The sequence below is a fragment of the Aythya ferina genome (genome assembly GCF_964211825.1).
Source record: "Aythya ferina genome assembly, chromosome: 2".
Lineage (NCBI taxonomy): Eukaryota > Metazoa > Chordata > Aves > Anseriformes > Anatidae > Aythya > Aythya ferina.
This window is the reverse complement of record NC_140297.1, coordinates 154,092,238-154,111,156: the sequence shown is the minus strand read 5'-3', so window position 1 is coordinate 154,111,156 and position 18,919 is coordinate 154,092,238. Positions and strand designations below refer to the sequence as shown.

At 37.8% G+C, this 18,919-nt stretch overlaps 1 protein-coding gene across 5 annotated transcripts in view; it reads left to right on the top strand.

Annotated features, from left to right (window-relative positions):
• Positions 1-18,919, top strand: part of ZFAT (zinc finger and AT-hook domain containing) — an 87,414-nt gene that overhangs the window by 24,862 nt on the left and 43,633 nt on the right. For all 5 annotated transcript variants that reach the window (XM_084508454.1, XM_084508457.1, XM_084508456.1 and 2 more), the window contains 4 exons: positions 2,264-2,437; positions 11,710-11,860; positions 12,146-13,617; positions 14,797-15,029. In XM_084508454.1, coding sequence (XP_084364580.1) covers positions 2,264-2,437; positions 11,710-11,860; positions 12,146-13,617; positions 14,797-15,029 — 2,030 coding nt within the window. The remainder of the gene's footprint in view (positions 1-2,263; positions 2,438-11,709; positions 11,861-12,145; positions 13,618-14,796; positions 15,030-18,919) is intronic.

Sequence of the window (18,919 nt, the reverse complement as noted above, 5' to 3'; positions counted from 1 at the left end):
AGGGTGTTTGGAATCTGTTCATATTCCTACAATGAATTTAGTATGTGAAGCAAAATGGGGAAATTTCTGCTGTCCTAATTTCATCTTTCCCTTCAGTCAATAGTTCTGGATTTTTGTTAGCTAAACATGCAAAATATCAAAACATTTTTTTTCTAAAACTGTCACTAACTTGCTGTCCACTGAATATAAGCAATGTAATTAACCTAATCAGTGTCTGTATTGGTTGTTTACCAGAACATAAAATAGCCCCAAGGAAACACAGTTCAACAGGCAGCGTACATTCATGTGTATTCTGATTCTCTATGAGAATACATTCTTCTGCTGGTGGCCCAGTCCTGCTCTGAAATTTGTGAAGATCTGTTGTTGATAGTAAACTAATGGAGGCTGTTTCACAAAGGAAATGTGGAAAAACGTTGTTTGCCTCCATCCCGCTTACATGCCACCAAAAGAAAACACTACATGAGCAGTTTCTGGCTTATTTCTTTATACTCAAATATAAAGGGGTTATTTCTGTATATCCAAATATCCCTTCAAGTTTTGCTGTCAAATACTGCTGTCAGAATTTCTTGGTTTCAATATCAGTCAATAACTATATTAAGGATCTAAATGGAGACATAGTAAGACCCTTCACACCAAAGCAGGAATATCTTCTAAAACCATGAAAATCTACAGAGAAAAAGGTAGTTGAGGAGAGGAACGTATCAAGGAATTTTTCTAAAGAAATCTAAGCTGACTCCTATTGTGGTTTTTGTTTGTTTGTTTTTAAATCTGCTTAGAGGACTTCTAGTTTAGCCAAGCACTGTTTACAGGTGTGGTCCTAACTATGCTACTTTGGTTTGTGCTTAGCCCTTTTTGTTCTCTGTTTTTTAACTGTCATCTTCCCCTAATCCCTTGTTCCAAGACCAATGGGTGTCCAGAATCTCAGTCGAGCATTAACAGAATACAAAATTAAAACACAGCCATTTCCATGCATCATATCTTGCCGCTGCTTTTGCTATTTGCATGTCATAAACAAGTAAACACACTACAGCTTCTGCCGTTACTGCTGTATATTTATATACCCTTTCCCTATCTCAGCAGAGCAGCTACAGCATGTTATGAATATACATTGAATGACTTACGCTGGAGATTGTGTCAGCTGCTTCAGGTGCAGAAAAAATACCCTTCCGAAATTCACTGAGTTCATTTATAATTTTCTTTCTTCAATCAGTTTTTGCTTTCCTTACTCATTACCTCTGGAATATTTGCATAAGGCCTTAATTTGCCATGAGAGTTTTCTTTAGCCTGCATTTCCTACCACTTCATCTGATAGAATGAAGGTTCTGGGTATAAACTTGTAACCCTCTTTTTTTATTCTTTATTTGGTAATTCCTTATTTATAAGCAGTTTAAAAAATTGAATAAGAAAAGCCTCATTTACTGTAAGGAAGAAGAACTTCAGCGAAGAACTGAGTTAATTTCTAAATATTTGTTATTTCAGATGAGTATTTTGAGTACAACTATTGTGTTGCCTTCAGGATAACAGGTCCAAAAGTTATCCAATTTAAGAAGATGAAGACATTCTGAATAGCAAAAAATAGGGGATAACTTAGAAGTGCAGGCCTTTAAAAGTCAGACTTTTGTGCCCATAAAAGTCTGACTTTTAAAGGCCTGCACTTCTAAGTGTTACACAGAACCAAATGAACAGTTTTTTACCTTAGTTTTTCTCAGATCAACACTGAAAAATAAAAGTACGTTTCTGGTTATCGATTTAGTACAACTGTGGGGAAAAAGCCTAATCCTAAGAGATTGTTGAAACACTTTTCTGTTAAATAAGATGCATAATGAATCAGGTACTAGGAGAAATAATCCTAAAGTCTCTGTTACAGTGATGTACAGAAAGAAGAAAACCAATTTGTTATTTCATGATGAAATCATAAGACATTATACCAAGTTTGTAAAATTTTCACAAAAATCCGCGACAATTTAAGGATCATTTAGGAACGCAAGTGTTTCTGAGAGTCCAATTTTTGTTTTTCCCTTTGTTCTCTGTTTGTGCAAGTATCACCCTGGGTTCATTAAGGAGAGGAAAAGAAGTTTCCCTTTAGGAGTTCATGCAGCACACCTTGCTTTGATCACATACAGTTCTTTCTACAGCAGCATTAATTTTCTCATCTTTTTTTTTTTTTTTTTTTTTTTTTTTTTTTTGGTAGCAGTAGTGACTGTGTACCTGCATTGCTTTTGTACATAGTTATATATGTATTTTTTTGGTGTTTGCTCTTTAGGTAATGATTCTGACGTTGACATTGACAGGAAGGAAGATGAGCGAGAAAAAACTCCAAAGAGGCCCAGAGTACAGAAGACAGAGAGAACTCCATCAACTAAGGAGACTGAACAGGTTCCAGGAGCTAAAAATCCTATTATAAGTGTGGTTTTGACAGCCCATGAAGCTATTCCAGGTAATCAGAATCACCAATCCGTTTATTTATTTAATGCTGATACTATATATAAAAGAGTCATCAGTCTAAGACTGAACTGCTTAGAGTGTATATTACGTGAAAAAATCAAGTATTTAGTATTTTTTGGTCATCTTGATTCAGAATCTCTGCATCTGACAGCTATATGATTTTAGAACTACCATTACATTTCTTCATAGGTGTGAGAAATGCTGGGAAAGAAAGGACTTTGTGGACCTGGGTGTATTTATCTGCATTAACATCAGTTATGCGTAGGCATAGGCATGAGCAAAGAAAGGGAAAATAGTTCTTTCCTGTAATATCTTTATTTCAGCTCTTGATTTATGTATCTTTTTATGGTAAATATTAATTTGATTATGAAAACACAAACAGCCTAGTGTATACATAACTTAATGTTTATGCTTAGAAATAGATTGACAAAGTATGTACCTATATTTGAAAATCAAATCAAGTTCAAGTGTAATGATTAAAGGATTCTTCCTAACTTCCTCTAGAACTTTTTAATCAAACAATTTTGGAACAATTTCAAAATTTTCATTTTAAACCTAGATTTGTTTTGTCTGTTAATATAAACCAGGTACTCACCTGACTGACAAAATGCCTTTTTAATAGTTTTGTGCATTATTTTCAGCTTTGTAGCCTTTGGCGTTCTCTTCTTTGTTGCTAACAGTTCTGGATAGTTGTTTTGCTTACAGATCTCAGAGCAACTGGAATGCATTTATTTCTTTTAATGGTGTGGGTTGGAACATACCTGGATTTTCTATGTTCTTTGTCTTGTGATAATGATATCTGTGATATGTGTGGGCCTTATTTTTTAAGATTCGTTTCTCATAGCAATGGTAGAGGATGCTGGATGAGCTACAGATGTCCTGTGTGCTTAGAAGGGAAGTAAGAATCACTTTCAAATTAAAAAAAAAAAAATATTTTGGTCTTGCAATACTGTAAATATGGGGACAGCTAGAGGAGAACCTGAAGGCACTGGAACCATGGCAACCTGGCTTTGTGGTGGTTTGGTTTTGCTAACCACAGGCCTGTTCCCCTTGTGCGATGTAACCCTAGACATCACCAACTGTTGCTAAATGCTAATTTCTCACCTCTTTTGCCTCTTCCCCACTGCATTCAGCTTCTCCTTCCATCCTGGCCCCATTCCCATCACTGCCACCCATGAGGCATCCTCTTGTAATGGTTGGTTAAGGGGCTTACTTGGTTAATGGAGTTGTACATGCTCTTCTGCAGGGCTTTTGGGAAGAGCTGTAATTTCAATCTCCTCTATCCAGGTCCTACATTTTATGAACACAGTAAGAATTTTCATCTTTGAGATCTCTACCTTTCTGTCAAGGACTAGAACGATGTTTCAAGAGGAGAAGGAAAGACATGGCAGGCAGTGCCCAAAGAGGCAAATCATAGAATCATAGAATCATAGAATATCCTGAGTTGGAAGGGACCCTTAAGGATCATCAAGTCCAACAAATGAAATAATGGTAAATACAGACAGTGAAGAAAATACAGTAAGCATATGCAGAGAGTAGGGAAATGAAAATTTAGGGGTGCTGCTTACCTTAATTGCTACCTCATAAAATTTTTCTTTGGACAACAAAAAGTTTGTCTTTTCCTTTCACGTATACTTTTTGAATGGCTCAAAATATTAAAAACAACTTCAGCTTTGGGGCCGTTTGTGCATAGTACATGTTGCATTCAAAAGGCTGTAATGGATTGAAGGGAAATTGACAGTCAGATGTGAATTTGCGGCTCTTTTTGAAAGTCCTTTAATTCATGTGATTGACAATCAGTAATCCGACTAATTTGGAAGTTCCCAGGTAGAATATTTACGATAAAAAAAGTCATTGCTGTTACAGCAGTTATGAATTAACATCCAGGTTTCAGCACTTGTACATTCTGGAAGATATTAGCCAAATGGATAATTATTTGAAGACTCAGAGGAAAGTGTTTAATTTACTGTAATTATTTTTACTTTATTTTTAATCGATTACCCTTCTGTTTTTGTCATTAATTTTGTCATTAATTTACATTAATCACCATTCTGTGATAGTCTAACTACTGTGTTGTCATAATTCCTGGGCTGATCCCCTTCCTCACTAGTGCTCTTATGTCTGAAATTTGACTTCCAGAAGACATTTCACAGAATTGCAGAATTTCTAGGTTGGAAGACCCTTCCATTCCATTTCTTTTCCCTGGAGATTTATCACCTGCTGAAGAGTTGAATTATTTCTTTATACTGCTTTTAATGAACACGAATAGATAAAACACTTCCCACCTCTCCCCTGCTTTCTGTGTGTTAATCATCTGTAAATGTAGGTTGAAAATAAAATTAAAAATGCACAACTTCCAGCAAGCCATAGCATTCTGTAGCCACCTGTTACCTAGCATTAAAGTCGCATAGAAATGCCCTTTTCATGCATAGTACACTAAGATCTTGCTGAAGATCTGTAAACATTCTATCAAATAGATAAATAAAGAAGCCTTTAAGAATTAGTTGGATTTTATCCACAGCACAGAGGAAATCCTACTCAGACTGTATGTCTCTCTTCTTAACTTAGAGATGCTTTTAGGAGTATTACATTACCTGTTTGCTTTAATTTCACTTTATATTATTTAGGTTTGGGACACTGCTCCACATCATGTGTTCAATAGGTTATGACTAAATTGATCTCTTCAAAATCCCTTTGAACAAACAAATCGGCTTCTAACAATTCAGAAAATACACTCAGACAAGATTGATTTATTTTTTTTTTTCCCCATGCTCCTTTTCCGTAGTGTTTTCTTGGGAGGCACATGAAAAGTAACAGGTTTACAGCCTTCGGAATTGGAAAGCTTGTATTAGCTTTCACAAGTAGAGTCTGTGTAGAAGTAGTAGGTATTTCTCCCTGTGCAGGCACTGAATTACCTTCAGCCATCACTGAAGGGACCATAAATCCTTGAAGAGAGAGAAAGTTGTGCTTATGAACGTGTAGGTTGTGTATCAGGTTAAATGGAGTGCAGGTGGGTTTTGTTTTTAAGTACTGCAATAAAGAATGAGGGTAAATAAGTATAATTCCATGCACGTCTAGAAATACTTTGTTTTGAATAACAAATACTCATGATCATAGCCTGTTTTTAAGAACCAGTGAGTAAACTCAGTGCCAAATACTCAATCTTCTGTATTTAATTTACCATATATAAATTCTGTAGGCATCTGAAACCAATTTTATTATTCATGCTCAATTAGTGTGATTCAGAAGTGATTCTACTTTTAATGTTTACTTTCTTGTTTTGTTCAAGTCCTGTACTATTTTAAAAGTTCAGGTTGTTACTAGGAGAGATGTCTTATGATTCTGTAAAGATGGAAAATGGTAGCATTTTTTGGTAATTTTGCCAATTCCATTAAACTTTTGGCTCATTAGCAACTTGATTTCTAAAGGAGTTGACTTTTTTCTCCTGCAAATTCTTAACACAAGGCTGTGCAGGTCCTTGTCTCCTCAACTTCAGCTGATGAACAACTGCATTCTCCTTTTGCTGTAATCTTACAGATGCTTGGATCCTTCTCCTGTGAAGGTGTTGTGAAGTGGGAAGAAGCAGAAGAATGGATTTTTGCTTAATATTTTGGGACCAAGTGACAATGTAAACACTTCACTTTAAACTAGTAACAGTGCTTTTTGTTGTAAATGACTTTTCTTTTGTAGCTTCCAGAACTCTGGCTTTAGGCTTATGACACATCTGCATGGTTTAAACATCCTACTGTTGCCAAAGGAGCTTTCCTGTTCATCACTCTTATTTCCTAGTTCACTTCTTTCTGGTACCAGCACTAGTTCTTGTGTCAGCCTGCAGCAAGCCGATTCAGAAGCTGCTAAAATAAATATACAAACATGAACATACACATGTACATATTCATTTTTCTCTATCAGAGAAATTTTGTTTTTCTACCAGTTCTGCTTAGTGAGCCGTTGCACACTGGGGCCATGAAGGTGTCACAAGCGTGAAGAAGAACAGTGTTGACAAAATGGGTCTTCCAGTGGTAAGGCTAGGCTTGGGACCACCCTTTTGTAAAGTAGCTGGGTCAGGCCAGCTACTTTAAGTCATTAAGCCCAATATGTGTAGACTGCTGTCACCAAGGCAGTGCTATCTTCCTCTCCCTCCCCAGCCCTTGGCCACAGATTCCTGTCCTTTGGACCATTATACACGTTTATGTATTTGTGAGCTAGACCAAGTCAGTAACCCAGTTGTTTGCAGGAGGGGAGAGATGGTTTAAATTTCAGCCAGATCCCTTCTCTGCTTTTCCGCATCTTCATGAACCCCTGTGCTGGCACATTCAAGGTGTCAAGAACATGGAGCTGAGTGAAGGGCTAGAGAAAAGAAACAAGCCTTATGTTGATTTAAAGCAAATGTGAAACTAAGCAAGGTTAAGAAAATTTACACTTTGACCTCAGTGTGTTTGTAGGTATCTTGTACGAATGGATTTAGCTATGTGGTCAGCTAGTGGCCAGCTGTGTTGAAAGGGACAATCGTCATCCCAACATATGTAGCTCTGTGTTTCTATTTATTTTTGAAAGTTAGAATGTGTTTAATCTCCTTATTATTAGAACGATTAAAGATGATTTTGCCTTTTTTATGCTTTATTTTGGAGGTGGAAGGTAGGTTTTCATGGGGAACAGTGGAACTTAGGGTTAGTTTCTGTTGGTTTCATTTTCAGAATTGTCTTACCAGGGGTCAGTGTACATTTGGAACACGTTCCTTAGGATATTACAGAAACAGAAAGAAATACGTTCATTCAAAAAGATTGTAAGAAGGCACTCACTTCATCCACTTCAGTTATTTAATGTACACAGGTACCTACACTATGAATTTTTTTTTAAACTCAAAATGAAAAAAGAAAAAAAGTCGTAGCTTAAAGGCTGGTCTAGTCAGACGAGGCAGCTTGCAGTATTCCCATAGGAAAGAAGTGAGAACCTTACAGTGCATGGCCTCCAAGAACTGGGAGTTGCTTCTAGATCATCATATTTAATATACATCTATTAATTTGTCTAAATCCCTTTGTGAATATATTTGTATTTTCAGTCTCTCTAAGAGCCTGCAGTAGTTGTTCCATAATTTAATTACATACCGGGTGAAACCATACGTTCTTTTATTCCATGTTAAGCTTGCTGACTGCTTATATCTTTGAAATGCTTTTTGTGCATGGCTTATGAGATAGAGGATTATTCACACTTTTTTCATGGTATTCCTAATTTTAGAGGTCTTTCTGATATTCCTCTTCCAGTTATGTCACTTCCAAGTTGGAGGTCTCTGAGCTATTTATCCCTTTTCCAAGGGAAATTCTTCCAATTTTGATTTTGTTCCTGTTTTATAGTTCTTCTGTAGCTTTGTGTTTTTTGTTTGTTTGTTTGTTTGTTTGTTTGTTTGTTTTTTTTTTTTTTGTCTGTATGTAAAATTGTAGAAGGTTCAAAGAACTTAGTTGTGCGGTAGCAGGAATTTAGTTAATGTCATCTCCTATTTTACTTCTGCTTCTTTCTAATAATCCCTTCCACTAGATTACCTTGTAATCTGTTGATGAGCCTTGTTATAGGAGAACTCTGTAGCAAGGCCAAGCTGGCTTTTTCTAAGGGACAGAGTGTCAGAGATTAGAGCCCATCATCGCTGAGTTTGAGCCATGGGAAGGCACGCTGGATAACACTTGTTTGTAGAAGTAGCTGTCAGAATGTCACAAGGAACTCAAACCTTACTACCCTTAAAACGAGTTTACTTAGGTGATACCATCTGAAAAGAAGAAAGCAAGAGACATAAATGAAGTCTAGTAAATTAAAGTTAATTCTGAGTTTAAAATAAAATAGATACGAGGTGGTTGGAGCTACAGGAAGGAGTTTTGGAAATTTATGTTCAGAGCAGTTGACTTTTTATTTTATTTTTTTTTTTATATCTGTATGCTCTTAACAATTTAAAATGATTGCTCAGGGAGCAGTTATGAAAACTTTTGCCTTAGTTGTTAGCATGTAATATTTTCAATGGGTTTAATGGGTAGTGGGTTCAGTACATCTTACATTGGGTAGAGCCTGGAAATCAAGTTTCACTTGCTGGGTAAGCGTCTTTGTCATTTGGTTATGATCAAAGGATCATAGAATCATCTCGACATCATCTGTGTTTGTGGAATCTGTTAACCACGTAGGGAATTTAGTGCTAGGATGACCTGGAGTGTTCTGTCCACTCCAAGTATGCAAAATGCTGGCAAGGCAGTACTTAACTAGCTTGCCTAATTTAAGTGATTAACATTTTACACTGGTAGCACAAAAGTCTATTAAACAGTTCAACAGCCTGTTCAGGAAACCATCAAACATCCTGAAAGGCAGAAGGGCACAGAGGAGGTTCAGTGAAGAGCGTTTAATGAGGATCCTTGTCTCGTGTGCAGGAAATAGGAGGCTGGAAAGAGATAGCAAAGCTTACAGAGCAGTTTAAGATCTATTTTCTTTCATCTGAATTGCTCTAAATAAAGAAAACTTTGGTTGTATTTCTGAAATAATAAAGTAAGGCGATGTTGGTCTGGTGTCTAATATCAGTGTTATCTTTCTTACACCAAACCCACTGACTGAAGCACATCCCCTGCACTGTTGTGCCAAGCTCCCATCTCCCAGGGCCATGATGGTGTGAGCCAGGAGGAGCAGCCTGGGCACCTGGAAGAGAGGAGAGGTGGGGATGGGAAGAACAGCACCTAAAATGTTCTGGTGACATTCCATTTGAAAACCTCGAAGTTGAATTCTGATCAACTGGCAGAATCTTTGCTACAGAAAAGAAAACCTTAAAAAATCAGTAGTCAAAAAGGCCATTTTTATATGCAGTCAGTTTGGTGAGCAACAGAGGTAATTACAGTCTCTTTATCTACAGGGTTTGCTGGTGCCCCATCTGATATCAAAGCTTACATACTCCCAAAGTGCCTCTTCTCAAAATATCTTCAGTTCCCACTTAAAATCATTAATGAGGGAGCTAAGGGATCTCTGGCTTTCCCCTTTGTCTCCTTTACGACGCTCCTCTCCTCAGTTGCAATGCCCATAAGGCTTTCAAGCACACTGTTGGGCAACCCCCAGCTGTTACTGTTTTTCCTGTATACCATGGGTGTGGGTTTTGTTTGTTTGTTTTGTTTTGTTTTTAGAAATGAGATTTTGCAATATACTCTCCATCTAGCTTTGGACTGTGTAAACCTTTGTACTGTGTACTGTCTCTGTTTTTTAGCTTTCTTCTCCTTATAATTGTTGTTTCTTAGGGTTTGTGTTTATACCTCTTGTATTTTGTACATAATATCTTCAGAAACCTGCTCTCTGGATGGAACAAGAAGGATTTTAATTTCATCCCCATGTTAAAGGAGTAGCTTGTATCATTCCTCAAACTTTTTTTTGCTATTCATGGGTGTCATTTTTATCATAGAATCATTTAGGTTGGAAAAGATGTCCGTGATTAAACAGTGAGAACCTGTTAAAAATGTATTGATTCTGTCTTTTGCTTTCTAGGTTCCCATGTCTTTTTGTAAAATTACTTTGATTCTTACGATAATTTATTTTCTCTGTCACAAAGGCATATGGTACTTTTTTTTTAATGTTACTTTTATTTTAATCAGGTGAATTGAAATGAGATCAAATACTAATGTAATATCTAAGAAAAAGAAAACAAAGTAGAACATACGGGATTCCAGTTTTACCTGAAATTGTTAAACTCATTATTTAATTCAAAACTATTTTCATGTGCAACCTTGCTTGCTCGCTTGTCCCACAGAACAGTCGTTTTTTATAAGTCTGGCTTTTTTCTTTTTCTTTTTTTTTTCCTTTTTTTTTTTTTTTTTCCTAGGAGGTATGGGTAGTTATGTATTACTACATATTTAATGCTTTTTTGTTTTGTTCTGTTATTCAGTGTATGGTCCCTTGTTTACTGTTCATTTTTCAATACCCTGAAATACTGCCCCGAAAGCAGTTTTTTTCCAGAGATTCTTCTATAGTACGTGTTAGTAGAATATGAAGATTTCACAAATACATATGTATATCTTTGTAATATATATATGTGAATTAATAAATGTTCATATAAATTTTACAGCTTTTGAGCACAGTAATTCCCTTGTTTAACACATAGGTAGATGAGTTATGGTTGGACTAAGAAATTAAAAAGGGGATCATTCAATAATGGATACTTGGTTTGATATACTTGGATTTTTTTTTTTTTTCAGTATAAATTAATATTTATGTGATTTGTAATTACCTTCAGTGCTAACTATAGAGGCTTGGCAATAAATTCTTCCTGACTACTGTCAACTGTTCAGGGGGGGAAAAAAAGAGCACTCAGCTAAACAATCTCAACTCAATCACATCTCAGAATGTGCTTAGTTTTGCCTCAATTAACTGTAAAGCTCTGTGGGATAGAATCTGATCTTTTTGTTTTCTGCACAGCCCTTTTACTTCTGCTTCTAAGGGAAATTGAGATGTGCACATGGAGCGTATTCTCTTGTTATGAGGAGATGGCAACAAGCCCCAAAACAAAAAATGTAAAAGATTTGTTCAAGGAAAAGATGTCCAGACTTTTAAATATAGAAAAAAGTGTCTTTTTTTCCCCAGCCTCATTGTGGAATTGATTAAATAGCTCAGCTGAAGTTTTCAGCAAAAGCATGGAGCAGAAACAGAAAAATCAAAATTTCATTTCTAAAACTTAGTTTTTAAAGGTGGAAGTAATTGGATATAGGATCTCACAGTAGTAGGCATCAAGCATTTTTATTACTCTGTGTAACCATCACTTCTGTAATGATATTTAAGCAGATGTTTGGTTTGAGTACTGATGCCTTCTGGAATTGTATCTATCATTTTATGCACATGAATTTAAAAAATGAAACTAAAATAGCTGAACTAATGATTACGGAATTTAATGTTTTATTTGTCAGGGGCTGTGGCAATAGGACAAGGACTAGTGGTTTTAAATAGAAAGAGGGTAGATTTAGATTAGACATCAGGAAGAAATTCTTCACTCAGAGGATGGTGAGGCAGTGGCACAGGCTGCCCAGCGAAGCTGTGGATGCCCCATCCCTGGAGGTGTTCAAGGCCAGGCTGGATGGGGCCTGGGGCAACCTGGTCTGGGGGGAGATGTCCCTGCCCAGGGCAGGGTGGGTTACAACTACACAATCTTTAGATGCCTCATCCAAGCTAAAGTATTCTATGATTTACTCTTTTTTTATTACAGACAATGCACATTTTAATCAAATATTTTTAATGAACATATATTGTCTTTGTTTTTAGGAGCCACAAAAATTGTTCCAGTTGAGGCTGCTCCCCAAGAAAGTGAACCCACAACTCCAGAGACAACAGTTCAAGACCCATCACAACGACGAGGATATCAAGAATATGCAATTCAGCAAACACCGTATGAACAGGCAATGAAATCCAGCAGGTAATTTTGAAATATTTACCTTTATGTTCATGCAAAGTAATTCACTTTCATTAAAATCAATATAGAAGCATTTCATTCATGTTTTCTGAGCCTTTTCAATTGCTGAAAAGGTGAACAGCTGAAAATATTCTGTGCATAGGTTGCAGAATTAAAAAAAAAAAGCCATGGGGAATATCTTTGTATAATAAATAAAGGTAAGTCCATTATGAATATCTACAAAGCTTTTGACACGTTATGTCACTGAGTTTCAATATTGTAAATGCAGGTGGTTTTCTTTCCTTTTAGGTTGGGTCCAACTCAGCTGAAGATCTTTACATGTGAATACTGTAACAAGGTATTCAAATTCAAACACTCCCTCCAAGCACATTTGAGGATTCATACAAATGAGAAACCTTACAAGTGTTCATACTGCAGTTACGCCAGTGCGATCAAAGCCAACCTCAATGTTCACATGCGGAAACATACAGGGGAGAAGTTTAGCTGTGATTATTGTACATTCACTTGTCTCAGCAAAGGCCATCTCAAAGTCCACATTGAAAGAGTTCACAAGAAAATCAAGCAGCACTGTCGCTTCTGCAAAAAGAAATACTCAGACGTTAAAAACTTGATCAAGCATATCAAGGAAACACATGACCTTCAGGATAAAAAGGTGAAAGATGTTTTTGACGAGCTCCGCTTGATGACACGAGAGGGCAAAAGACAACTTCTTTATGACTGCCATATTTGTGAGCGCAAATTCAAAAACGAACTCGATCGAGACCGTCACATGCTTGTTCATGGTGATGAAAGGCCCTTTGCTTGTGAGCTCTGTGGTCATGGAGCCACCAAGTACCAAGCTCTTGAGCTTCATGTTCGAAAGCACCCGTTTGTCTATGTGTGTTCTGTGTGCCTGAAGAAATTTGTCAGTTCTGTAAGGCTCCGTGCTCACATCAAAGATGTACATGCAGATATGCAGGAAACTTCAGTTTTTAACAGTTCTATCAATCAAAGCTTCTGCCTGCTTGAGCCAGGAGGTGATATCCAGCCGGAAGCCCTTGGTGAACATCTTCCACAGACTACAGATGAATTGACAATCATGAGTAGTAATGTTATTAACACACCAAAACCACCTACCTGTATGGGTGAAGCAACAGCTGCAGATGTAAACCATAATGGTCAGCCTAATGGTGACTTAAAAATTGATACTGTCCCTTCTTTAGAATTTGAAAATCCTCTGGTGGAGAATGTAAGAGAGACTCTGTGTCAGGCATCAACAAACACACCTGCCCCAAACATTCAGTCCTGTGTAGCATCAGATTGCTTTCTGCTGAAAAATGGTACCTCTCCTCCTGATGAGCTGAAAGTTTCTCCTGCAAACGACGAGGAAGTTAACCACTCCAGTTCTGTAAATGAGCAGGGTGAAGAAATGCAGCTTTTGCTCTCTGAAGACAAAAGTTTAAATCTAAATCAGAACAATGCAGTGACTGAGAAGCTTTCAGGTTCTGAAGAGCAAAGTCAGTCTGTTCCTTCTAGTGAATCAGAAACAAGCAATCAGTCAGTTCAGAACTCAGCAGAAACCGCCACCCCTTTGCTAGCACCAGATTCTAATGCAGCCGTCAGCCCACAGGCAGCCTCTTCTAATGCAGATCCATCAGATAATCGGAGTGGAGCTGTTGCCTTTATGCAGATCTTGGATAGCTTACAGAAGAGACAAATGAACACGGAGTTGTGTGAGAGGATAAGGAAGGTTTATGGAGATTTGGAATGTGAATATTGTGGTAAGGAGCAGTACAATGACGTCAGATTTTTTGATTTGTGTTTTTTTCTTTTTAATGTTATATTGTGGGCTATCTTTTTTCCTGCTCCTCTGGCTTATAGTTTTTGGTATTGTTTGTATATCTTTGCAGCGGCACTATTTTTGCAGTTCAGTATGGATGCAGGGAGGTTCGCTTTGTGTTGTATAAACAGTATGAAATAATTCAAGTCTCAAAAACCACTAGTAAAATATAGCAAAGCAAAGCTTTGCCCTGCTCAATTTTCTGTTGATATCAAACTTGATAGAATTGGACAGATTCTTGCTGTCCACCTGCCTCTCTCCAGCTCAGAATTTTCAGTGAGGCCAAGCTCATCAGATTTAGGCAACTGCGATGAACCAGTTCGTGCTTTAATGCTTACACTCATTATCAGCTTAGTGTAAGAATCAGTGTTTCTCCTATAGCATGGCAGGATGTATGATCTCTTGCACAGCAGATACATGTACTGGTATATTTTTGTGACTTGTTTTGAACCAGTTCCTGTGAGATGAAAATTTCCATTACTTAATTTTAAGATTAAGACTGTTTTGGTTCTAATTGTTTCTTGAATTTATGGAAGCGGAAAGAATATACGATCCCCACTTATTTCAGCTGTAATTTTTTGTGCTTATATAACTGGGATGAAAAAACTTGGGATTTATGTTGTAGTACCCCTTCTTGAGAAAGGAAAGGAGTCGAAGTTAAAAATTGTTGGTTTTGAAACATCGTAATGTTGTATGTTTATATACATTTTACTTTTTTTTTGGTGTTGTTATGTCAGAAAGGCCTTTAGGAAGGAGTAACATGAAAGGAAGTAACTACAAAGATTTCTGATAACCATTTTTACTTGTGTAGTTGGATTCAGAGTCTTTGTATAGGAAAAGAGATTGAAAGGACTTCCTCATTAGGAAAAAAAGATCATTGATATGTAATAAAGTTGCCATTTTTAGGCTGTTTCAGGGCATGTAACACGACCTTTTTAGACAAAAGCATATTTGTAAACATTTTCATTAGTGAAGAGTCTTTAGGCTAAGTTTTCATTACAGAAAAAAGGAGCAGATTTCAAGCAGCATGCTTTGCCCTAAAAGAAAACTGGGTATGCATTGGAATTTTCACTAACAACCGCTTAGAAATTGCTTTCTCCCTGTCTGATTTTATTTTCAGGCAAGTTATTTTGGTACCAAGTGCATTATGACATGCATGTTCGTACCCACACTCGAGAACATTTATATTACTGCTCCCAGTGCAATTACTCGTCCATCACCAAAAACTGCCTTAAGCGTCACGTCATTCAGAAACACAGTAATATTTTGCTGAAATGCCCTACAGAACACTGTGACTACTCTACTCCAGATAAATACAAGCTCCAGGCGCATCTTAAAGTTCACACAGAGCTGGTAAGTAATGAATGAAATACTATGTTTGTCTCAATTCAGTGTCATATTTTTAATGTTTGGAATCGTGTGGCAATGCTTGAAGACGTAGATGCATGTAGATCCTGAGCATGTTCTACAGACTTCTCTGCAGGGATTACATGAGTTAGAGCAACTATACATTTTATCTCTCTCATTGTAGCTTCAGTAGGGTGTGCTGCATCCAGTAGGGTATGGCTGCATCCATTTTCTTCCTTCAGTTTTCCCAGTATTCTCAGATTCTTTGGGTCTTGATAGAGTAAAATGATGTTTAGTACTATTTATTTCATTTCATTCCATGGAACTGAATCTCTTCTTTCTTACAGGTGAGTATAGTAAAATGAAATGTTTCTGTCTTTAATTAACAAGGTTAAATTGTTGAGAAAAAAAAAATATATAATTTTGCAAGAGGTCTAACTAGTTGTAGCTCATTTACCATCCATTTCCCATTTCCTGTAGCGGTTACAAAGATGAAGAATTCTAGTTTTAAAGTCTCCAATCTTATTGGGTAAGCCTTCCAGCTCTGCCCATAGCAGTTGCTTCTTGTGTTAGAAGAGGTACCAGATCTGTTTTCCAGTGCCCTGTTACGTGTTTTCTTTGAGAGTGTGTAACGGACTTCATGCCAGACTGGAAGCCCTCTTTCAGTAGGACACTGCTTTGTGATGTTTCTCTGATTCAACATTATCAGATAAATAATCTTTTAAGCTAAAAAAAAGTTTTTTACATCAATCCTGTTTGCGTATGTTTCAAAACCAGATTGTGGTGTTCAGAATAGGAAGGAATTTAAAACTGTCTAAGGAAAGAGATTTTTATTTTTCATTGTTATTGTTGGTGGGTTTTTACAACTGAAATCATTTGAATGTTTCTTCTTGTAAGATTAAGCAAAAACAATTCCTTTCTTTACATCAGAGTTGCCTGGGTTTTTCTTTTTGTTTTATTACATTGCATGGCTGGGCCAAATAGGTTTAGCAGCTGTCAGGAAAGGTCTGTGTACCATGGCTGACTTTTCATACCACGCAGCAGGATCCTGTTTGCTTGCAAGGTCAAGTGCTCAGGTGCGTGCTAGACCTGTGTATACTGAGTTTATAACACATTTATACCATGTATGAACACTGGTGTGCCTTCCAGTTCCAAACTGACCTCTAGAAAAGGGTGTTTGGCAGAAGCCTGCTTCTCTGGAATAATGAATTTAGCCCACTTTTGACTGTAGTCAGTCCTGGAGGCTGTCTGCTTAGGTGGAGCGTATTGTCTTTTATAATTTTATATGAAGATACTGATATTGAGTAAAGTACAGTTGAGGATTTCATAAAGCCCATTAGCTGTTTGTAATTAAACTTTCTTGACTATAATACCTGAAAATTAGCATGGGCTATGTCATTGCAACTTAGCTTTTTAATAGTTCATGCAGTAAAATACCTCCAAAGGTTAGTTTACCCTTCAGAGGGAAAGCAAATAAACAAACAAAAATGGTTATTTAATAACAACACTCACTCTTCTATCCTGTAAGAACAAGGAAGCACCTGCAGAGGTAGTCCTCTCTTCTTTACACAACATTGTAGTTTTCACTGGCATTGTCTTGTAAATAAATCTTACACACCTTTGATATTGTGGTAGTTTTACCCTGCTGGGCAGCTGAGCTCCACCACAACCACTTTCTCACTCTCCCTCCTCAAAGGGAAAGAGGGAGAAAATACAACAGAAAGTGCTCAAGGGTTGAGATAAGGACAGGGAGAGCACTCAGCAATTATTGTCACGGGCAAAACAGACTCAGCATAGGAGGATTAATGAAATGTATTGTCTGTCACTAGGAAACCAGAGCAGTAAGAACTAAAAGCAAATGAAAACCCCCTTCCCCCCATCCACCAGCATGGGCTCCTCTCCATGGGCTGCAGCTCTGGCCCAGGGCCTGCTCCTGCGGGGGCTCTCCATGGGCCGCAGCCTCCTCCAGGCCACATCCACCTGCTCCATGGGGGGCTCCTCCACCCATGGGGGGGCTGCAGTGTGGAGATCTGCTCCATGTGGGACCCATGGGCTGCAGGGGAACAGCCTGCTCCACCAGGGGCCTCTCCACAGGCCACAGGGGAACTGCTGCTGCCTGCCTGGAGCACCTCCTGCCCTCCTGCGGCACTCACCTGGGGGCTGCAGGGATGGTTCTCACTCTTCTCTCTCCAAGCTACCGTTGCATTACAGTTTCTGCCCCCCACGTCTCCCCTTTTTCAGTCTGCTCTCCCAGAGGCCCAACCAGCATTGCTCATGGCACAGCTCTGGCCAGCAGCAGGTCCCTTTTGGAGCTGGCCGCAGCTGGCTCTGATCTGACATGGGGCAGTTGCTGGGCTCTGCTCGCAGATGCCACCCCTACAGCCCCCCTGCGACCAAAATCCTGGCACATAAACCCAATGTAGAACACACCATATATGTGCACATTCTTCCTAATTGTGTAAGAAATCTGTGTAGATGATGTGTGAGAGCACGTTAGAAGAAAGAGGCCGAAATGAGACATCCCGTGTCCTTGTGTAAGTACCTGCTTTTCAAGTGTGATAAATGTCCGCCAGCTCCCATCAGGAGGATCATTTTCATGATCCTAAACAGAATTGAGAAAATTCATTTCATAATTAAAAACAGTGTGAAAGTGAGATCTTTCAGAATTATGCTTACTGATGCTTACTGTCATCTATATTTGAGTATTTAAATGGATTGAAAAATTCATGTATTGGCATTTACTCAGTAACGAACCTTGGCAGCTCTCTTGGTCTCTGTGCCCTCTGCTTGCTATATTTACTTAACGCCTACCTTTAGTAAACAGAGATGCTCATTCCAAAATACAGAACTTTAACAAACTAGGCATAATTAAATATGGAAAGCTACTTTCATGTTAATTTTCATTTGAAAAATTATTAATAAATATTAAAAATAAAGTGTCCCCAGTGAGAGTCAATATAAAAATCTCAGATCCTTATACAAATGCACATATTTTATTACAATGTTCCTGACTGCTCTTCAGCTGGATTCCTGTTGTATTTGGTGAACAGGGTAAATGATGGTTTTTAAAAAGCAGCTTTCTGTTCATCCCTGGCCCTCAGTATATTGCACCAATCATCTGCTCTGAGCAGGCAAACATCACGGAAAGGTTTGTCTGAAATCATTTTAAATCTATACATAAGTGATACTTGAAGATAAGCACCTCTATAAAATGAGTGCAGACCCGGAACAGCTCCTTGCTCTTTGGTGCCTCCGTGTATTCACATATGTTTCTGGATGCAAATGATTCCCTTCTTTGGAAGGATGCTTAGAAAATTCATTATGCTGCTGACCTTTTGTGTAAGAGTGTGGTTAGAGCTTTGGGTAGGAAGTGAGACACTTGAGTTCTGATTGCTTATTTCCCCTTCCTGAGCAGTGTCTTTTTTACACTGTCACGGATCTGGCTGTGATACCTCTACCTCTGGGGTGTTGTCACTGCAAAGTAAAGAGTGCAAGATACTTGACAGGGAAAGAATTAACTGAAAAATGGGCACTCAGTTGGAAAATGGCTTTTGGTTTTGGACCAGGCTTCCAAAATAAATGTCAGTTAAAAATTCACTTTTACTAGGAGTTATTTCAAGAAAATTGCTTTTAAAGTACTCTATGCAGTTGCTTAACGTTTGTTGAGTTGTGATTTCTGCCACTTGACAGACTAAGAAGTCTGTCTAGCCATTTACAAAGTTTTCTGTAGCTTCCTTCATTCCTGTTGCTTAACCACTTTCTGGGTACATCGGACCAGCTTAACAAAGTTGCATTTTGATAGTAACATCAGCTGAATTCAGGAACCTTTCTAGATATATATTTTTTTTAATTTTATTTGAGCATCACAACAACTGCAGTGAGGATTTCTGAACTTT